Source organism: Bombina bombina, chromosome 6 (genome assembly GCF_027579735.1).
Source record: "Bombina bombina isolate aBomBom1 chromosome 6, aBomBom1.pri, whole genome shotgun sequence".
Lineage (NCBI taxonomy): Eukaryota > Metazoa > Chordata > Amphibia > Anura > Bombinatoridae > Bombina > Bombina bombina.
Genome location: NC_069504.1, coordinates 804,359,637 through 804,383,038, shown reverse-complemented (window position 1 = coordinate 804,383,038; position 23,402 = coordinate 804,359,637). Strand labels below are relative to the sequence as shown.

The following is a 23,402-nucleotide window of genomic DNA, read 5'->3' as shown; positions in this document are numbered from 1 at the left end:
TATTTACATCAATACCTGGCCTACTGCGTTCACTTTGCAAAACTGGCAGTTTAGATAATACCTCAGTGAGAGTAGTAGACATAACTGCAGCCATCTCTTCCAGAGTAAAAGAACTAGACGCATTAGAAGTACTATGCGTCACTTGTGTGGGTGTTAAATGTTGTGACAATTGGGGAGAATTGGATGGCATATCCTGATTCTCTACAGACTGAGAATCATCCTTAGACATACTATCATTTCCTAAAATATGATCTTTACAGTGTAAGGCTCTATCAGTACAAGTGGTACACAATGTAAGTGGGGGTTCCACAATGGCTTCCAAACACATAGAGCAATCAGTTTCCTCAATGTCAGACATGTTAAACAAAGTAGTAATAACTACAACAGTTGAAAACACTTTATTTATTGCAAATAATTAAATTTATAAAAAACGGTTACTGCGCCTTTAAGAAATAAAAGCGCACATTTTTTCTCACACACACTTAAAAATGTCTATAATCGTTCAAAAGTAAGAATAAATAAGCAGAGTTTCCAAAAAATATTGCATACTATATGCAAGAAGTAATTTACTCTTTACAGGAACATTCAAGCAAAAATATTATAAATTGCTGAAAAACGACCCTTGCACCTTGCCACAGCTCTGCTGTGGCGTCTACCTGCCCCCAGAAACCTGCCAAACGAATCAACACCAATCCGGATAGTATAGAACACAGATAGGGCCCAACCGAAGTTAATGTCTGCTGTCTCCTTCAAAGTAAACTGTGCAACTGAGGCGTGAAAATAGGCCCCGCCCACAATGGACGTCGCACTAAAAACCTCAACTACCGCATGAGAAGCGGTTAATAACAGCCATGTGGTCCCCAAACTAATTATTTACCAAATAAAGTATCTTTCAAGAGCCCTTATCAAAGGTTATATGTAAAACAAAATCCCAGTGTCAATAAAATGCTGCGTTTATAAAGTGCTGCAAAAATGTCTGTTGAAAACACCCAGTAGGACAGTAACTCCCTTTACTTTTACAGAACTACTGCTTACCTTGTTCCCATTATAAGGAACTAATACAGCCAATTCTGACATACAAAGTTTCCTCAGAAAATAAAAGGCTGAAACATACCTCAAATGCTGCTTGCTGCATGAGACAGTCCTCCACACTGAAGATCTTTCCCATATTACCTTCAGATCGGTGGGAACCATAATGGACCTTAGTAACTGCTGCTAAGATCACAAAATTCAGGGGGAATTCTTCTTCCATATCCTCCCTGAACTAAATAGTACTCACCGGTACCATTTAAAAATAAAAAACTCTTGATTGAAGAAAAACATAATTTATGCTTACCTGATAAATTTATTTCTCTTGTAGTGTATCCAGTCCACGGATCATCCATTACTTGTGGGATATTCTCCTTCCCAACAGGAAGTTGCAAGAGGATCACCCACAGCAGAGCTGCTATATAGCTCCTCCCCTCACTGCCATATCCAGTCATTCGACCGAAACAAGACGAGAAAGGAGAAACCATAGGGTGCAGTGGTGACTGTAGTTTAAATAAAATTTAGACCTGCCTTAAAAGGACAGGGCGGGCCGTGGACTGGATACACTACAAGAGAAATAAATTTATCAGGTAAGCATAAATTATGTTTTCTCTTGATAAGTGTATCCAGTTCACGGATCATCCATTACTTGTGGGATACCAATACCAAAGCTAAAGTACACGGATGATGGGAGGGACAAGGCAGGAACTTAAACGGAAGGAACCACTGCCTGTAGAACCTTTCTCCCAAAAACAGCCTCCGAAGAAGCAAAAGTGTCAAATTTGTAAAATTTTGAAAAGGTGTAAAGCGAAGACCAAGTCGCAGCCTTGCAAATCTGTTCAACAGAGGCCTCATTTTTAAAGGCCCAGGTGGAAGCCACAGCTCTAGTAGAATGAGCTGTAATCCTTTCAGGGGGCTGCTGTCCAGCAGTCTCATAGGCTAAGCGTATTATGCTCCGAAGCCAAAAGGAGAGAGAGGTTGCCGAAGCTTTTTGACCACTCCTCTGTCCAGAGTAAACGACAAACAGGGCAGATGTTTGACGAAAATCTTTAGTAGCCTGTAAGTAAAACTTCAAGGCACGGACTACGTCCAGATTATGCAAAAGACGTTCCTTCTTTGAAGAAGGATTAGGACACAATGATGGAACAACAATCTCTTGATTGATATTCCTGTTAGAAACCATCTTAGGTAAAAACCCAGGTTTGGTACGCAGAACTACCTTGTCTGAATGAAAAATCAGATAAGGAGAATCACAATGTAAGGCAGATAACTCAGAGACTCTTCGAGCCGAGGAAATAGCCATCAAAAACAGAACTTTCCAAGATAAAAGTTTAATATCAATGGAATGAAGGGGTTCAAACGGAACTCCCTGAAGAACTTTAAGAACCAAGTTTAAGCTCCACGGGGGAGCAACAGTTTTAAACACAGGCTTAATCCTAACCAAAGCCTGACAAAATGCCTGGACGTCTGGAACTTCTGCCAGACGCTTGTGCAAAAACATAATTTATGCTTACCTGATAAATTCCTTTCTCCTATAGTGTGATCAGTCCACGGGTCATCATTACTTCTGGGATATTAACTCCTCCCCAACAGGAAGTGCAAGAGGATCACCCAGCAGAGCTGCTATATAGCTCCTCCCCTCTACGTCACACCCAGTCATTCGAACAAGAACCAACGAGAAAGGAGAAGCTAAAGGGTGCAGTGGTGACTGGAGTATAATTTAAAAATTTAGACCTGCCATAAAAAACAGGGCGGGCCGTGGACTGATCACACTACAGGAGAAAGGAATTTATCAGGTAAGCATAAATTATGTTTTCTCCTGTTAAGTGTGATCAGTCCACGGGTCATCATTACTTCTGGGATACCAATACCAAAGCAAAAGTACACGGATGACGGGAGGGACAGGCAGGATCTTTATACAGAAGGAACCACTGCCTGAAGAACCTTTCTCCCAAAAATAGCCTCCGAAGAAGCAAAAGTGTCAAATTTGGAAAATTTGGAAAAAGTATGAAGCGAAGACCAAGTTGCAGCCTTGCAAATCTGTTCAACAGAGGCCTCATTCTTAAAGGCCCAAGTGGAAGCCACAGCTCTAGTGGAATGAGCTGTAATTCTTTCAGGAGGCTGCTGTCCAGCAGTCTCATAAGCTAAACGTATTATGCTACGAAGCCAAAAAGAGAGAGAGGTAGCAGAAGCTTTTTGACCTCTCCTCTGGCCAGAATAAACGACAAACAGGGAAGACGTTTGTCGAAAGTCTTTAGTTGCCTGTAAATAGAATTTTAGGGCACGAACTACATCCAGATTGTGTAGAAGACGTTCCTTCTTTGAAGAAGGATTTGGACACAAGGATGGAACAACAATCTCTTGATTGATATTCCTGTTAGTGACTACCTTAGGTAAGAACCCAGGTTTAGTACGCAGAACTACCTTACCTGAGTGAAAAATCAGATAAGGAGAATCTCAATGCAAGGCTGATAACTCAGAGACTCTACGAGCCGAGGAAATAGCTATTAAGAACAGAACTTTCCAGGATAACAACTTCATATCAATGGAATGGAGGGGTTCAAACGGAACGCCCTGTAAAACGTTAAGAACAAGGTTTAAACTCCATGGCGGAGCAACAGATCCAAACACAGGCTTAATCCTGGCCAAAGCCTGACAAAAAGCCTGAACGTCTGGAACTTCTGACAGATGCTTGTGTAACAGAATGGACAGAGCTGAGATCTGTCCCTTTAAGGAACTAGCGGATAAACCCTTTTCTAAACCTTCTTGTAGAAAAGACAATATCCTAGGAATCCTAACCTTACTCCAAGAGTAACCTTTGGATTCACACCAATATAGGTATTTACGCCATATCTTATGGTAAATCTTTCTGGTAACAGGCTTCCTAGCCTGTATTAGGGTATCAATTACTGACTCAGAAAATCCACGTTTTGATAAAATCAAGCGTTCAATTTCCAGGCAGTCAGCTTCAGAGAAATTAGATTTTGATGTTTGAAGGGACCCTGAACCAGAAGGTCCTGTCTCAGAGGCAGAGACCAAGGTGGACAGGATGACATGTACACTAGATCTGCATACCAGGTCCTGCGTGGCCACGCAGGAGCTATTAGAATCACTGATGCTTTCTCCTGTTTGATCCTGGCAATCAATCGAGGAAGCATCGGGAAGGGTGGGAACACATAAGCCTTCCCGAAGGTCCAAGGTGCTGTCAAAGCATCCACCAGGGCCGCTCCCGGATCCCTGGATCTGGACCCGTAACAAGGAAGCTTGGCGTTCTGTCGAGACGCCATGAGATCTATTTCTGGTTTGCCCCAACGTCGAAGTATTTGGGCAAAGACTTCCGGATGAAGTTCCCACTCCCCCGGATGAAAAGTCTGACGACTTAGGAAATCCGCCTCCCAGTTCTCCACTCCCGGAATGTGGATTGCTGATAGGTGGCAAGAGTGAGACGAATTATCTTTGATACTTCCATCATCGCTAGGGAGCTTCTTGTCCCTCCTTGATGGTTGATGTAAGCTACAGTCGTGATGTTGTCCGACTGAAACCTGATGAACCCCCGCGTTGTTAACTGGGGCCAAGCCAGAAGGGCATTGAGAACTGCTCTCAATTCCAGAATGTTTATTGGCAGGAGACTCTCCTCCTGAGACCAAGATCCCTGAGCCTTCAGGGAATTCCAGACAGCGCCCCAACCTAGCAGGCTGGCGTCTGTCGTTACAATCGTCCAATCTGGCCTGCTGAATGGCATCCCCCTGGACAGATGTGGCCGAGAAAGCCACCATAGAAGAGAATTTCTGGTCTCTTGATCCAGATTCAGAGTAGGGGACAAATCTGAGTAATCCCCATTCCACTGACTTAGCATGCACAATTGCAGCGGTCTGAGGTGTAGGCGTGCAAAAGGTACTATGTCCATTGCCGCTACCATTAAGCCGATCACCTCCATGCATTGAATGGAAAGAAGGACACGGCAAGCGTTTTGAAGCTTTGTTAACCTGTCTTCTGTCAGGTAGATCTTCATTTCTACAGAGTCTATAAGAGTCCCCAAGAAGGGAACTCTTGTGAGTGGAAAAAGAGAACTCTTCTTTTCGTTTACCTTCCACCCATGCGACCTTAGAAATGCCAGTACTAACTCTGTATGAGACTTGGCAGTTTGAAAGCTTGAAGCTTGTATCAGAATGTCGTCTAGGTAAGGAGCTACCGAAATTCCTCGCGGTCTTAGCACCGCCAGAAGAGCCCCCAGAACCTTTGTGAAGATTCTTGGAGCCGTAGCCAATCCGAATGGAAGAGCTACAAACTGGTAATGCCTGTCTAGGAAGGCAAACCTTAGGTACCGGTGATGATCTCTGTGAATCGGTATGTGAAGGTAAGCATCCTTTAAATCCACTGTGGTCATGTACTGACCTCTTTGGATCATGGGTAGAATTGTCCGAATAGTTTCCATTTTGAACGATGGAACTCTTAGGAATTTGTTTAGGATCTTTAAATCCAAGATTGGTCTGAAGGTTCCTTCTTTCTTGGGAACCACAAACAGATTTGAGTAAAATCCCTGTCCGTGTTCCGACCGCGGAACCGGATGGATCACTCCCATTAGTAACAGATCTTGTACGCAGCGTAGAAACGCCTCCTTCTTTATTTGGTTTGTTGACAACCTTGACAGATGGAATCTCCCTTTTGGGGGAGAGGATTTGAAGTCCAGAAGATATCCCTGAGATATGATCTCTAGTGCCCAGGGATCCTGGACATCTCTTGCCCAAGCCTGGGCGAAGAGAGAAAGTCTGCCCCCCACTAGATCCGTTCCCGGATCGGGGGCCCTCAATTCATGCTGTCTTAGGGGCAGCAGCAGGTTTTCTGGCCTGCTTGCCCTTGTTCCAGGACTGGTTAGGTCTCCAGCCTTGTCTGTAACGAGCAACAGCTCCTTCCTGTTTTGGAGCAGAGGAAGTTGATGCTGCTCCTGCCTTGAAATTACGAAAGGAACGAAAATTAGACTGTCTAGCCCTAGGCTTGGCTCTGTCTTGAGGCAGGGCATGGCCTTTACCTCCTGTAATGTCAGCGATAATTTCTTTCAAACCGGGCCCGAATAAGGTCTGCCCTTTGAAAGGTATGTTAAGTAACTTAGATTTAGAAGTAACGTCAGCTGACCACGATTTTAGCCACAGTGCTCTGCGTGCCTGAATGGCGAAACCGGAATTCTTAGCCGTAAGTTTAGTTAAATGTACTACGGCATCTGAAACAAATGAATTAGCTAGCTTAAGTGTTTTAAGCCTGTTTGAAATTTCTTCGATAGTAATTGAGTCAAGAGTCTCTTCCAGGGACTCGGACCAAAAAGCGGCCGCGGCCGTGACAGACGCAATACATGCAAGGGGTTGTAATATAAAACCTTGTTGAACAAACATTTTCTTAAGGTAACCCTCTAATTTTTTATTCATTGGATCTGAAAAGGCACAGCTATCCTCCACCGGGATAGTAGTACGCTTAGCCAGAGTAGAAACCGCTCCCTCCACCTTAGGGATCGTCTGCCATAAGTCCCGTGTGGTGGCGTCTATTGGGAACATTTTTCTAAATACAGGAGGGGGGGGAAAAGGGTACACCGGGCCTATCCCACTCCTTAGTAATTATCTCTGTAAGCCTCTTAGGTATAGGAAATACGTCAGTACTCGCCGGTACCGCATAGTATCTATCCAGCCTACATAACTTCTCTGGAATTGCAACGGTGTTACAATCATTCAGAGCCGCTAATACCTCCCCTAGTAGAACGCGGAGGTTCTCAAGCTTAAACTTAAAATTAGAAATGTCTGAATCCACTCTATTGGGATCAGAACCGTCACCTGCAGATTGAAGCTCTCCGTCCTCATGTTCCGCATACTGTGACCCAGTATCTGACATGGCCCTAGTATTATCAGCGCACTCTGTTCTCACCCCAGAGTGGTCACGCTTCCCTCTAAGTTCGGGTAATTTAGACAAAACTTCAGTCATAACATTAGCCATGTCCTGCAATGTGATTTGTAATGGCCGCCCTGAAGAACTCGGCGTTACCATATCACGCACCTCCCGAGCGGGAGATGCAGGTACTGACACGTGAGGCAAGTTAGTCGGCATAACTTTCCCCTCGTTGTTTGGTGAATGATGTTCAATTTGTACCGATTGACTTTTATTTAAAGTAGCATCAATGCAATTAGTACATAAATTTCTATTGGGCTCCACTTTGGCTTTAGCACATATAGCACAGAGATATTCCTCTGAGTCAGACATGTTAAACACACTAGCAATTAAACCAGCAGCTTGGAAATACTTTTCACTTTAATTTTCAATAGTATGAAAAAAACGTACTGTGCCTTTAAGAAGCACAGAAGTTATGACAGTTGAGAAACAATAAAACGGATAAACTATAAAATCAAATTCTTTCCGGTAAAAATATAAATTTAGCAAAGGATTGCCCCCATTAGCAAGGGATAACTAACCCTTAAATGGCAGAAAAAAAATGAACAGAATATAACGTTTTTTATCACAGTCAAAGCACTATCTCACAGGTCTGCTGTGAGTGATTACCTCCCTCAAAAATAACTTTTGAAGACCCTTGAGCTCTGTAGAGACGAACCGGATCATGCAGGGAAGAAAAACAGACTTGTCACTGAATTCCTGATGCGTAGTAAAAGCGCCAAATTAAGCCCCTCCCCCTCACACACAAGAGTGAGGGAGATCAGTAAACTGTCAAAAATTAAATAAAATGCCCGCCAAGTGGATAATTAGTGCCCAACACAATTTTTCACCCAGTACCACAGAAAATTAAACGATTTAACATGCCAGCAAAACGTTTAACCTCAAATAAATAAATTGTCACAGAAACCTACTGCTAGCCGTTCTCACTGCAATATAGGCTAAGGTTTTATTCATACAGCATCATTCCTGTGAAGTGCCATTCACCAGAATACTGAAGTGAAAATATACATACATGACAGCCTGATACCAGTTGCTACTACTGCATTTAAGGCTGAACTTACTTTATATAGGTATTTGCAGTATTTTCTAGTCAATTCCATTCTCAGAAAATAATAAGCTGCTACATACCTCTTTGCAGGTGAACCTGCCCGCTGTCCCCTGATCTGAAGTATACCTCACCCCTCAGATGGCCGAGAACAGCAACATGATCTTAACTACTCCGGTTAAAATCATATAGAAACTCAGGTAGATTCTTCTTCAAATTCTCCCTGAGAATGAACAACACGCTCCGGTGCTGTTTTAAAATAACAAACTTTTGATTGAAGTCATAAAAACTAAGTAAAATCACCACAGTCCTCTCACACATCCTATCTATTAGTTGGGTGCAAGAGAATGACTGGGTGTGACGTAGAGGGGAGGAGCTATATAGCAGCTCTGCTGGGTGATCCTCTTGCACTTCCTGTTGGGGAGGAGTTAATATCCCAGAAGTAATGATGACCCGTGGACTGATCACACTTAACAGGAGAAAGAATAGACATAGCAGAGATCTGTCCTTTTAAAGAACTAGCTGATAAGCCTTTGTCCAAACCCTCTTGGAGAAAGGACAATATCCTAGGAATCCTAACCTTACTCCATGAGTAACTCTTGGATTCACACCAATAAAGATATTTACGCCATATCTTATGGTAGATTTTCCTGGTGACAGGCTTCCGAGCCTGTATTAAGGTATCAATGACTGACTCGGAGAAGCCACGCCTTGATAGAATCAAGCGTTCAATCTCCATGCAGTCAGTCTCAGAGAAATTAGATTTGGATGATTGAAAGGACCTTGTATTAGAAGGTCCTGCCTCAGAGGCAGAGTCCATGGTGGAAGAGATGACATCTCCACTAGGTCTGCATACCAGGTCCTGCGTGGCCACGCAGGCGCTATCAGAATCACCAATGCTCTCTCCTGTTTGATTTTGGCAATCGGTGGAAACACATAGGCCAGGTTGAAGAACCAAGGAGCAGCTAGAGCATCTATCAGCGTTGCTCCCGGGTCCCTGGACCTGGATCCGTAACAAGGAAGCTTGGTGTTCTGGCGAGACGCCATGAGATCCAGTTCTGGTTTGCCCCAACGATGGACCAGTTGAGCAAACACCTCCGGATGAAGTTCCCACTCCCCCGGATGAAAAGTCTGACGACTGAGTTATTTACGCCTGGGATGTGGATCGCTGACAGGTGGCAAGAGGGCAAGAGTGAGACTCTGCCCAGCGAATTATCTTTGAGACTTCTAACATCGCTAGGGAACTCCTGGTTCTCCCTTGATGGTTGATGTAAGCCACAGTCGTGATGTTGTCCGACTGAAAACTGATGAACCTCAGTGTTGCTAACTGAGGCCAAGCTAGAAGAGCATTGAAAATTGCTCTTAACTCCAGAATATTTATTGGGAGGAGTTTCTCCTCCTGAGTCCACGATCCCTGAGCCTTCAGGGAGTTCCAGACTGCGCCCCAACCTAGAAGGCTGGCATCTGTTGTTACAATCGTCCAATCTGGCCTGCGAAAGGTCATACCCTTGGACAGATGGACCCGAGAAAGCCACCAGAGAAGAGAATCTCTGGTCTCTTGATCCAGATTTAGTAGAGGGGACAAATCTGAGTAATCCCCATTCCACTGACTTAGCATGCATAATTGCAGCGGTCTGAGATGCAGGCGCGCAAATGGCACTATGTCCATTGCCGCTACCATTAAGCCGATTACTTCCATGCACTGAGCCACTGATGGGCGTGGAATGGAATGAAGGACACGGCAAGCATTTAGAAGTTTTGATAACCTGGACTCCGTCAGGTAAATTTTCATCTCTACAGAATCTATAAGAGTCCCTAGGAAGGAGACTCTTGTGAGTGGTGATAGAGAACTCTTTTCCACGTTCACTTTCCACCCATGCGACCTCAGAAATGCCAGAACTATCTCTGTATGAGACTTGGCAATTTGAAAGCTTGACGCCTGTATCAGGATGTCGTCTAGATACGGAGCCACCGCTATGCCTCGCGGTCTTAGAACCGCCAGAAGTGAGCCCAGAACCTTTGTAAAAATTCTCGGGGCAGTGGCCAACCCGAAGGGAAGAGCTACAAATTGGTAATGCCTGTCTAGAAAGGCAAACCTTAGGAACCGATGATGATCTTTGTGAATCGGTATGTGAAGGTAGGCATCCTTTAAGTCCACTGTGGTCATGTACTGACCCTCTTGGATCATGGGTAGGATGGTCCGAATAGTTTCCATTTTGAATGATGGAACTCTGAGGAATTTGTTTAAGATCTTTAGATCCAAGATTGGTCTGAAGGTTCCCTCTCCCAAATTTTGAACTAACAGTGAAAAAATGCAGTTACACTAACAAAATTTTTACAGTGTATGTAATAAGTTAGCAGAGCATTGCACCCACTTGCAAATGGATGATTAACCCCTTAATACCAAAAACGGAATAACAATTGACAAAAACGTTTTTTAACCCCTTAACGACCAACAACGTATGGGGTACGTCCTGCAAAAAAATGCAGTTAATGACCCCGTATGTCGTTGGTCTTTGAAAGCAGTGGAAGCGATCCTGATCACTTCCAACTGCTTTCATGTTATAGCAGTGATGCCTCGATATTGAGGCATCCTGCTATAAAAAAATTTAGCCGTCCGATGCAGAGAGAGCCACCCTGTGGCCCTCTCTGCATCGGCCATCAATGGCCATGTTCGTTGGTGGGTGGGAGCTGATCCAGGGAGGCGGGTGGGCGGCCATCGGTGGGAAGGGGGGCGGGATCGAGTGCGCGCGTGCACGTGAGCATGTGTGCGCGCGTGTGCACGGGAGCGGGTGCGCGCGGGGGGGGGGGGGAAACCTACACTATGGGACAACTGTGGTACTTGGTGGGAGAGAGGGTGGGAACATTAAACATTTTAACGATCTGGGAGGATGGGAGGTTGGGGGTTGAGGGGGGGCAGCTACACTACAGAAAATAGTATTTTTAAAATAATAAAATAAAAAAATTGATAAAAAACATTTGATTTCAAACTGGGTACTGGCAGACAGCTGCCAGTACCCAATATGGCGCATAATAAGGCAGAGAGGGGGGTTAGAGAGCTGTTTGGGGGGGATCAGGGAGGTTGGGGGCTAAGGGGGGATCCTACAGAGCAGAATTATTATTGTTTTTTTTTTTTTTTTTAAATCCCCAAAAAACTCTTATTTTAGTACTGGCAGACTTACTGCCAGTACTTAAGATGGCGGGGACAATTGTGGGGTGGGGGAGGGAAGAGAGCTGTTTGGGAGGGATCAGGGGGTGTGATGTGTCATGTGGGAGGTTGATACCTACACTAAAGCTAAAATTAACCCTACAAGCTCCCTAATTAACCCCTTCAATGCTGGGCATTATACACGTGTGGTGCGCAATGGCATTTAGCTGCCTTCTAAATACCAAAAAGCAATGCCAAAGCCATATATGTCTGCTATTTCTGAACAAAGGGGATCCCAGAGAAGCATTTACAACCATTTATGCCATAATTGCACAAGTTGTTTGTAAATAATTTCAGTGAGAAACCTAAAGTTTGTGAAACAATTTGTGAAAAAGTGAATAATTTTTTTTATTTGATCGCATTTGGTAGTGAAATGGTTGCATGAAATATACTAAAATGGGCCTAGATCAATACTTTGGGATGTCTTCTAAAAAAAAATATATACATGTCAAGGGATATTCAGGTATTCCTGAAAGATATCAGTGTCCCAATGTAACTAGCGCTAATTTCGAAAAAAAGTGGTTTGGAAATAGCAAAGTGCTACTTGTATTTATTTCCCTATAACTTGCAAAAAAAACAAAGAACATGTAAACATTGGGTATTTCTAAACTCAGGACAAAATTTAGAAACTATTTAGCATGGGTGTTTTTTGGTGGTTGTAGATGTGTAACAGATTTTGGGGTTCAAAGTTAGAAAAAGTGTGTTTTTTTCCATTTTTTCCTCATATTTTATAAAATTTTTTATAGTAAATTATAAGATATGATGAAAATAATGGTATCTTTAGAAAGTCCATTTAATGGCGAGAAAAACGGTATATAATATGTGTGTGTACAGTAAATGAGTAAGAGGAAAATTACAGCTAAACACAAACACTGCAGAAATGTAAAAATAGCCTTGGTCCCAAATGGACAGAAAATGGAAAAGTGCTGTGGTCCTTAAGGGGTTAAACAGTCACAACAACTGCCACAGCTCTACTGTGGCTTTTTACCTCCCTCAATATGACTTTTGAAGCCTTTTGAGCCCTTCAGAGAAGTCCTGGATCATGCAGGAAGAAGCTGGATGTCTGTGTCTGTAATTTTTGCTGTGCAAAAAAACGCCAAAATAGGCCCCTCCCACTCATATTACAACAGTGGGAAACCTCAGGGAACTGTTTCTAGGCAAAATTCAAGCCAGCCATGTGGAAAAAACTAGGCCCCAATAAGTTTTATCACCAAACATATGTAAAAAACGATTAAACATGCCAGCAAACGTTTTAAAATACACTTTTATAAGAGTATGTATCTCTATTAATAAGCCTGATACCAGTCGCTATCACTGCATTTAAGGCTTTACTTACATTACTTCGGTATCAGCAGCATTTTCTAGCAAATTCCATCCCTAGAAAAATAATTTTTTAACTGCACATACCTTATTGCAGGAAAACCTGCACGCCATTCTCCCTCTGAAGTTACCTCACTCCTCAGAATGTGTGAGAACAGCAAAGGATCTTAGTTACTTCTGCTAAGATCATAGAAAACGCAGGCAGATTCTTCTTCTAAATACTGCCTGAGATAAACAGTACACTCCGGTACCATTTAAAAATAACAAACTTTTGATTGAAGAAATAAACTAAGTATAAAACACCACAGTCCTCTTACGACCACCATCTTAGTTGAGAGTTGCAAGAGAATGACTGGATATGGCAGTGAGGGGAGGAGCTATATAGCAGCTCTGCTGTGGGTGATCCTCTTGCAATTTCCTGTTGGGAAGGAGAATATCCCACAAGTAATGGATGATCCGTGGACTGGATACACTTAACATGAGAAATAAAACTATAATTTTATCACCACTAACACTTTACCCTTCCTATTACTAGCATAGGCAAAGAGAATGACTGGGGGGAGGAGTTAGGGGAGGAGCTATATAACAGCTCTGCTGTGGTGCTCTTTGCCACTTCCTGTTAGCAGGAGGATAATATCCCACAAGGATGAAACCCGTGGACTCGGCATATCTTGTAAAATAAATACATCCGGAAATGACGCAACTCGCATAATAACAAACACAATTTTGCGTCAAACAACCTAGCGTCAACTAAGATGCCGGAAATGACGAACTTGCATCATTACAGACACATATTCGCCAAGAAATAAATAGCAGCCTAAATTGCCCGCAAGTTTTCAAAAGAAAAATAAGTTAAATTGAAAAAAACATAATTTATGCTTACCTGATAAATTTATTTCTCTTGTAGTGTGTTCAGTCCACGGGTCATCCATTACTTATGGGATATATTCTCCTTCCCAACAGGAAGTTGCAAGAGGATCACCCAAGCAGAGCTGCTATATAGCTCCTCCCCTCACATGTCATATCCAGTCATTCGACCGAAACAAGACGAGAAAGGAGAAACTATAGGGTGCAGTGGTGACTGGAGTTATAATTTAAAATTTAGAACCTGCCTCAAAAAAGACAGGGCGGGCCGTGGACTGAACACACTACAAGAGAAATAAATTTATCAGGTAAGCATAAATTATGTTTTCTCTTGTTAAGTGTGTTCAGTCCACGGGTCATCCATTACTTATGGGATACCAATACCAAAGCTAAAGTACACGGATGATGGGAGGGACAAGGCAGGAACATTAAACAGAAGGAACCACTGCCTGTAGAACCTTTCTCCCAAAAACAGCCTCCGAAGAAGCAAAAGTGTCGAATTTGTAAAATTTGGAAAAAGTATGAAGTGAAGACCAAGTTGCAGCCTTGCAAATCTGTTCAACAGAGGCCTCATTCTTAAAGGCCCAGGTGGAAGCCACAGCTCTAGTGGAATGAGCTGTAATTCTTTCAGGAGGCTGCTGTCCAGCAGTCTCATAGGCTAAACGTATTATGCTATGAAGCCAAAAAGAGAGAGAGGTAGCCGAAGCCTTTTGACCTCTCCTCTGTCCAGAGTAAACGACAAACAGAGAAGAAGTTTGCCGAAAATCTTTAGTTGCCTGTAAGTAGAACTTCAGGGCACGGACCACGTCTAGATTATGCAAAAGACGTTCCTTCTTTGAAGGAGGATTAGGACATAATGATGGAACAACAATCTCTTGATTGATATTCCTGTTAGAAACAACCTTAGGTAAAAACCCAGGTTTAGTACGCAGGACTACCTTGTCTGAATGAAAGGTCAGATAAGGAGAATCACAATGTAAGGCAGATAACTCAGAGACTCTTCGAGCCGAGGAAATAGCCATCAAAAACAGAACTTTCCAAGATAAAAGCTTAATATCAATGGAATGAAGGGGTTCAAACGGAACACCCTGAAGAACTTTAAGAACCAAGTTTAAGCTCCACAGAGGAGCAACAGTCTTAAACACAGGCTTAATCCTGGCCAAAGCCTGACAAAAAGCCTGGACGTCTGGATTCTCTGCCAGACGCTTGTGAAAAAGAATAGACAGAGCAGAAATCTGTCCCTTTAGCGAACTAGCGGATAAACCCTTTTCTAAACCCTCTTGTAGAAAAGACAATATCCTAGGAATCTTAACCTTACTCCATGAGTAACTCTTGGATTCACACCAATATAAATATTTACGCCATATCTTATGGTAAATATTTCTGGTCACAGGTTTCCGAGCCTGTATTAATGTATCAATAACCGACTCCGAGAAACCACGCTTCGATAGAATCAAGCGTTCAATCTCCACGCAGTCAGCCTCAGAGAAATTAGGTTTGGATGGTTGAAAGGACCCTGAATTAGAAGGTCCTGCCTCAGAGGCAGAGACCATGGTGGACAGGACGACATGTCCACTAGGTCTGCATACCAGGTCCTGCGTGGCCACGCAGGCGCTATCAGAATCACCGATGCTCTCTCCTGTTTGATCTTGGCCATCAGTCGAGGCAGTAACGGAAAAGGTGGAAACACGTAAGCCATGTTGAAAACCCAAGGGGCTGCTAGTGCATCTATCAGCACCGCTCCCGAGTCCCTGGACCTGGATTCGTAGCACGGAAGCTTGGCATTCTGGCGAGATGCCATGAGATCCAGTTCCGGTTTGCCCCAACGAAGAATTAGTTGAGCAAATATCTCCGGATGAAGTTCCCACTCCCCCGGATGAAAAGTCTGGCGACTTAGAAAGTCCGCCTCCCAGTTCTCCACGCCTGGGATGTAGATCGCTGACAGGTGGCAAGAGTGAGACTCTGCCCAGCGAATTATCTTTGAGACTTCTAACATCGCTAGGGAACTCCTGGTTCCTCCTTGATGATTGATGTAAGCTACAGTCGTGATGTTGTCCGACTGAAACCTGATGAACCTCAGTGTTGCTAACTGAGGCCAAGCTAGGAGAGCATTGAATATTGCTCTTAATTCCAGAATGTTTATTGGAAGGAGTTTCTCCTCCTGAGTCCACGATCTCTGAGCCTTTAGGGAGTTCCAGACTGCGCCCCAGCCTAGTAAGCTGGCATCTGTTGTTACAATCGTCCAATCTGGTCTGCGAAAGGTCATTCCTTTGGACAGATGAACCCGAGACAACCACCAGAGAAGAGAATCCCTGGTCTCCTGGTCCAGATACAGTAAAGGGGACAGATCTGAGTAATCCCCATTCCACTGACTTAGCATAAATAATTGCAGCGGTCTGAGATGCAGGCGCGCAAATGGCACTATGTCCATTGCCGCGACCATTAAGCCGATTACTTCCATGCACTGAGCTACTGATGGGCTTGGAATGGAATGAAGGACACGGCAAGCATTTAGAATTTTTGATAACCTGGACTCCGTCAGGTAAATCTTCATCTCTACAGAATCTATAAGAGTCCCTAGGAAAGGGACCCTTGTGAGTGGAAACAGAGAACTCTTTTCCATGTTCACTTTCCACCCATGCGACCTCAGAAATGCTAGAACTATCTCTGTATGAGACTTTGCATTTTGAAAACTTGACGCTTGTATCAGAATGTCGTCTAGGTACGGAGCCACCGCAATGCCTCGCGGTCTTAGTACCGCCAGAAGCGAACCCAGAATCTTTGTAAAAATTCTCTGAGCCGTAGCTAACCCGAAGGGAAGAGCTACAAACTGGTAATGCCTGTCTAGAAAGGCAAACCTTAGGTACCGATAATGATCTTTGTGAATCGGTATGTGAAGGTAGGCATCCTTTAAGTCCACTGTGGTCATATATTGACCCTCTTGGATCATGGGTAGGATGGTCCGAATGGTTTCCATCTTGAACGATGGAACCCTTAGGAATTTGTTTAAGATTTTTAAGTCTAAGATTGGTCTGAAGGTTCCCTCTTTTTTGGGAACCACAAACAGATTTGAGTAAAACCCTTGCCCTTGTTCCATTCGCGGAACTGGGTGGATCACTCCCATCACTAAGAGGTCTTGTACACATTGTAGAAATGCCTCTTTCTTTACTAGGTTTGTTGATAACCTTGACAGATGAAACCTCCCTTGTGGAGGAGAAGTTTTGAAATCCAGAAGGTATCCCTGAGATATAATCTCCAACGTCCAGGGATCCTGTACATCTCTTGCCCAAGCCTGGGCAAAGAGAGAAAGTCTGCCCCCCACTAGATCCGTCTCCGGAAAGGGGGCCCTGTCTTCATGCTATCTTAGGGGCGGAAGTAGGCTTTCTGGCCTGCTTGCCCTTGTTCCATGACTGGTTGCTTTTCCAACCTTGTCTGTAACGAGCAGTAGTTCCTTCCTGTTTTGGAGCGGAGGAAGTTGATGCTGCTCCTGCCTTGAAATTACGAAAGGCACGAAAATTAGACTGTTTGGCCTTTGATTTGGCCCTGTCCTGAGGAAGGGTGTGGCCCTTACCTCCAGTAATGTCAGCAATAATTTCCTTCAAGCCGGGCCCGAATAAGGTCTGCCCTTTGAAAGGAATATTCAGTAGTTTAGATTTAGAAGTTACATCTGCTGACCAGGATTTAAGCCATAGCGCTCTGCGCACCTGTATGGCGAATCCGGAATTCTTAGCCGTAAGTTTGGTTAAATGTACTACGGCATCCGAAACAAATGCATTAGCTAGCTTAAGCGTTCTAAGCTTGCTCAAAGTCTCATCCAATGGTGCTGTGCGAATCGCCTCTTCCAGAGACTCAAACCAGAATGCCGCTGCAGCAGTGACAGGCGCAATGCATGCAAGAGGCTGTAATATAAAACCTTGTTGAACAAACATTTTCTTAAGGTAACCCTCTAATTTTTTATCCATTGGATCTGAAAAAGCACAACTATCCTCCACCGGGATAGTGGTACGCTTGGCTAAAGTAGAAACTGCTCCCTCCACCTTAGGGACCGTCTGCCATAAGTCTCGTGTGGCGGCGTTTATAGGGAACATTTTTCTAAATATCGGAGGAGGGGAAAAGGGCACACCAGGTCTATCCCACTCCTTGCTAATAATTTCTGTAAGCCTTTTTGGTATAGGAAAAACGTCAGTACACATCGGTACCGCATAGTATTTATCCAGCCTACATAATTTCTCTGGGATTGCCACCGTGTCACAATCATTCAGAGCCGCTAACACCTCCCCTAGCAACACGCGGAGGTTCTCAAGCTTAAATTTAAAATTTGAAATTTCTGAATCCGGTCTCCCCGAATCAGAACCGTCACCCACAGAATGAAGCTCTCCGTCCTCATGTTCTGCAAATTGTGACGCAGTATCAGACATGGCTCTCGTGTCATCTGCGCGCTCTGTCCTTAACCCAGAGCTATCGCGCTTGCCTCTTAACTCGGGCATATTGTATAATACTTCTTTCATAACATTAGCCATATCATGTAAAGTGATTTGTAAGTGCCTTGATGTACTTGGCGCCTCAATCTCACGCACCTCCCGAGCGGGAGACGAAGGTACTGACACGTGAGGAGAGTTAGACGGCATAACTTCCCCCTCATTGTCTGGTGATAATTTCTTTATCGGTACAGATTGACTTTTATTCAAATTAATATCAATACAATTGGTACACATATTTCTATTGGGCTCCACATCGGCTTTTGAACATAATGAACAAGCAGATTCCTCTGTATCAGACATGTTTAAACAGACTAGCAATGAAGCTAGCAAGCTTGGAAATTACTTTCAATAAGTTTACAAGCAATATAAAAAACGCTGCAGCGCTTTAAAAAACCCAGTTGAATTAACAAAGAACTAATTCAGTTATAGTCAACAATTCTTAACGGTAAATGTATTAATTAGCAGAGGATTGCACCTATTAGCAAAAGGATGATTAACCCCTCAATACCCAAAAACGGATATCAAATTAAGATTTAACGCTTTTATCACAGTCAAACACACTGTCACAGGTCTGCTGTGACTGATTACCTCCCTCAAAAACGAATTTTGAAGACCCCTGAGCTCTCTAGAGACGTCCTGGATCAAGGAGGAAGAAGCAGGAAGACTAGAATTTTAACTGCGCAACAAGGCGCTAAAAAAAAAAAGGCCCCTCCCACTCATATTACAACAGTGGGAGACCTGATATAACGGTTTCTATGCAGAAAAATACGTTAGCCATGTGGAAAAAAATCATGCCCAAAAAGGATTTATCACCAAAGTACCTCACAAAACGAATAACATGCCAGTAAACGTTTTAAAAACAAACTTTTTCAATGTCATGCAAAGTTATCACTAAGCCTGCTACCAGTCGCTTCTACTGCAGATAAGGCTTAAGCATTATTTCAGTATTAACAGTATTTTCTCAGTCAAATTCTAGTCCCTAGAAAATAACTCAACTGCGCATACATTTATCAGCCTGATACCAGTCGCTACTACTGCATTTAAGGCTGTACTTACATCATATGGGTAACAGCAGTGTTTTCTTAGTCAATTCCATTCCCAGAAAATATTGTACTGCACATACCGCATTTGCGGGGGACCCCGCATGCTATTCCCATTTTCTGAAGTTACCCCACTCCTCAGAATGTCGAGAACAGCCAGTGGATCTTAGTTACGCCTGCTAAGATCATAGAGAACGCAGGCAGATTCTTCTTCCAAATACTGCCTGAGATAGAAAAACAGCACACTCCGGTGCCATTTAAAATAACAAACTTTTGAAAGGTGCCAGAAGAATATAAGGACGCCCCACATAAAAGTACGGGTGGGGAGCTGTGGACTCTTTCCATCAGAAGAAAAGGAAATTATCAGGTAAGCATAATTTATGTTTTTCTTCTTAAATGGAAAGAGTCCACAGCTGCATTCATTACTTTTGGGAAAACAATACCCAAGGTATAGAGGACACTGAATGCCAAGATGGGAGGGTACAATAGACAGCCCAAACTGAGGGCACCAGGCCTGAACCTCTACCCAATAAAAAAACCTGCTTTGTCCGAAGCTGAGAAAATTTGAAGAGGAAAAGCCCCAGTGACACTGACTCACAGTCAGTCCAGAAGCCAAACTACAGATCGCAAATGAACTCGACTGAGCCAACAGTCCTACAGGAGACACCGTCGCCCAACAAACGGTCCCCCTCCGCTCATCTCCACAAATGAAGGAGACACCAGCCAAAACCCCCCAAGGGAACAAGGCAAAGGAGAACCTAAAGGTCCCCTAATACAAAAAGTAACATCTCCACTAGTGAGCTCCACTAGTGAGCCCAGCTCACAGAGACCCAAAGGGGTCCAAACAGGGAAAGGAGGCCACGCCAATACCAATCTCTATAGGGAGAATATCCCCTAAAGAAAAGGGATGATGCCAAAAGGGCAACAACTGTCCTCAAGGCCCGAAGGCACCGGCTAAAAGGAAGTGAAATTACCAACACAGATGTCCTAGAAAAGGAACCCCCTACAAGTAGCTAGCTAAGCCAAGGCACAGCCAACCCATTCGCCTGCAGAGCAGAGAATCCACGGAAACACTGGCAAGCTGACCAGGGGAATGCAACCCTAAGGCGCACCAGAAAATGGACATTCAGCGCCAGCAGCTGGGTATGAACCAACTACCCTTGAGGCTCAAGCCACACGGCTAACCATCAGATGACATGGGCCACTCTGTGGCAATGAGTAAAAAATACTCAGAAAACCTGGCTGACCAGGTGAGGTAGATGGAGCAAGGACATAGCCCAAGTTCCCACTACCGTGGAACACCCCAACCAGCCCTGAGATCCAAGATTCCAAAACCACCCAAGACTGGGTCAGTAAAAAGGCCAAGCAAAGCATCAGCAACCGGAAGTCTCAAGGAGAAAAACAGGTCCGGGCACCTAATCGTTCAGGCAAACCTTACCCTAGAACTAAACACCCCAACCGGCCAAAAAGCCAGGCACAAGGGTATGGATGCATATATCCAGAGAATCCGGATAGCAAGAAGAACTCAAAAGCTCTGCTCAAAGCAAGGAACCACCCCTTGCTAAATTGCAACGTTCCAAAAAGCAAAGCAAGAAGTCGTATGAAGATACTGCTCAGAGCCTCAGGACAACCAAGGGATACCTCGAGGTCCAAAAAAATCCTACTAGCAGGACTAGTCTCCCTATCACCTCCGCACAAGCAGAGGACACAAGGAAGAGAAAGGCACTAAGCCTACCCAGCTCTGGAAAACCCAGAGCTAAACAAAGTCCCCGCAGGGAACAACCATCACCCTGAAACACAGATCCCTAAAAGGAGATCCACTCACCCGGAGGCAATGGAAGAAGACCCAAGGCCTCTTTATAACTCAGTCAAGAGTAAGAACTGCATCTAGAAATACCAGAATCAGCTACACGTACACCTGCAAGGTGTCGAGAGCTGCAACAGGTTTCAAACTGCAAACCTCCACATGCTAGAATTCTATCCTGTACAAGCTGTTGGATCAAGCCCAAAAGGACACATCCAGAGGCCTAAAAAATTAAGGCCAAACCGCTCAATAGCGGTAAGGGGCATTAAGCCCTCCCACCCTCCACCACATGGGGGAGGAAACTCTAAGATCTGATGAAATCAGATGTCAGATAGAGTGACGCAGCGGAAAAACTCCCCTGCCCAGTCATCTATGACTGAAGGCTATAAGGACTGAAAACAATCCTTCCCACCTCATGGACCCACAGGTCCTCTCGAATGCTTAGTTGAACATGAAAAACAATTATAACCTGAGCACTCAGCACTTCTACCGAACCAGCCGGGCAGAACAGTGCCACGTGTCTGAACAGCCGCAAAACCGAACGAACCAGACAGGACCAGCCTGCACCTAGGGTTCCAACCGGCAAGCTGCGTAAATATTCCCTCGTAGGAGAAAAAAATGAAATTTTAAACACAGGACTAACATGTCCAACAACTTCCGAAGAAGTAATAAAGAGTATCAATCCCAGAAGGTTCCCGAAGGAAAGAAATAAGACATCCCATTGGATATAAATAAAATATAAGGCAACCCGAAGGTTAACGTGCAAAAAGACACAGGCCTACCCGCAGTACCAGCTAAACGGAGCCCTATCACACAAAACTGGGAAAGATCTCTAACAAATGACAATCAGGAGATTACTTCATCCACACATGTCTAATGAGGTGCACCATTTGAATTATCAGACTCAAAATCCCCATATCTGGTAACGATAGGGTCATTCAATAACTGAAAAACATGTCTGAGCAACACGCAAAGGCGCTCAATCCTGTAACGGAAGGCACAACACTCAGGGACAGATACCCTTCGGAGAACTGTAGAGGCCCTCCCCAAGGCGGAAGGCCCAGGACAATAGTGCTTGAGCACATTCTCAAATAAACGTCTGGACTCTGCAGATGAACAATCACCAAACATTATGTGGAAGCAAAAACGTGCTGCAACCTCCGGGGGAAACAAGCCACCCTGCATGGAGGAACCATGTGCAGAAGTATGATTTGGTAGGGAACTCGCCTCTCGGAGGACAGGACCCCCAGAGGCGGATGGCTCAGCAGCCCGAGGAACCAGGCGCACTAAAATGGCATACTGAACAAAACTGGTTGACAGGCGTCAACGAGGCCACTCCGGATTCATCACCGGAAACAGAATCTGAAATCAAAATAGTCTCAGTATCAGAATCCTCTGTAACTGAATCTGAAATTAACACAGTCTCAGCATCAGAATCCTCCATAGCTGGATAGAGGATATTTAAATATGGACTAAAGTAGTAAAAAAAACTAAAACGGCACCTGACACCCCCAATGGCTGGGGCACTCACCACCTCCTATGACCAGACTCCTGCGGACTAGAAAATTTCCTTCGCCACGCGGTCGGGAATGCGGAAATGGAACAATGGAACGTAGCCACGCCCGAACACAAGGTGAACCGTACAGTCCAAACAAGCGCGCCCAGCCAAAAGGCCGCGTCACTTCCAAAGGCCTCAATGTTCCAATCACGAGCCCAGTAAACATCGCACATAAGCAGGTTGAATCACATAAACATGATTATAAAACCCCCCATGTTCAATAACCCCCCTCAGGAGATATTAACCCTCGATTCCAAGATACTAAAAGAGAGTCACTGAGACCCTTATGTTAAAAGTTAGACCCACAAGGTGGTAGCCTCTTGGGCACATTACAGTACATTGCGAATAAAGTAAAACTGAAACGATCTTACCGGAATCTACGCCGTGGAACAGGTACACGGCCCTTCAAGTGTGATGGATAGTAGCATCCGTCAAGGAGTACCGACAAGATCCCGGCGGTTGAAAAGTTTGTGTTCCAAATTAGAAAGACCCGCACTTAGCGTGTATCACGCGCGGGTTGAACTAGGTACCTAGTTAGATGATATTTTCTTAACAGGACAAAACAGCTTCCTCTCTCGGTCTTCAGCCGTTACTCTGTTACATGTGGCCACAGTAACTTTCGGAGTTGTTGCTTTTATTTGTCTACACGGACTTGATGTTTTATCCTTCTCTCTAGTTGAAGAAGTACATTTGTTCATTACATATATTAACGTTATCCACTTCAAGTGGTCTTCAATTATTAAGGTGGTATTTTGGCTATATACTTTTTTGTATTTTTACTCTTCATTTTTTCTGTCTTTTACATGCGTTTTAACATATGAAACTATATCATTATATACTTCATTACCGGGGAGATGTCCCTTGTTTATAATATTTGCCTACCTTTTTAATATTTTCGATATTTGACTAGATGTCTATAGAATAAATGTGTTGGTTAACTCAAACTATTTAGCGCCCTCTCTTTATTTGTACTTTTGAATTGCAAAACTTTAAGAACAAGATTAAGGCTCCAAAGAAGAGCAACCGGTTTAAACACAGGCCTGATTCTGACCAGAGCCTGAACAAAAGATCTGCCAGACGTTTATGCAAAAGGACAGTGCAAAAATCTGACCCTTCAGAGAG

General features: G+C 44.0%; 1 protein-coding gene across 1 annotated transcript in view; it reads right to left on the bottom strand.

Moving 5' to 3' along the window:
- Nucleotides 1-23,402, bottom strand: part of ELMOD3 (ELMO domain containing 3) — a 212,405-nt gene that overhangs the window by 150,865 nt on the left and 38,138 nt on the right. Inside the window, exon 4 of the mRNA XM_053719453.1 lies at nt 5,810-5,834. Coding sequence (XP_053575428.1) covers nt 5,810-5,834 — 25 coding nt within the window. The remainder of the gene's footprint in view (nt 1-5,809; nt 5,835-23,402) is intronic.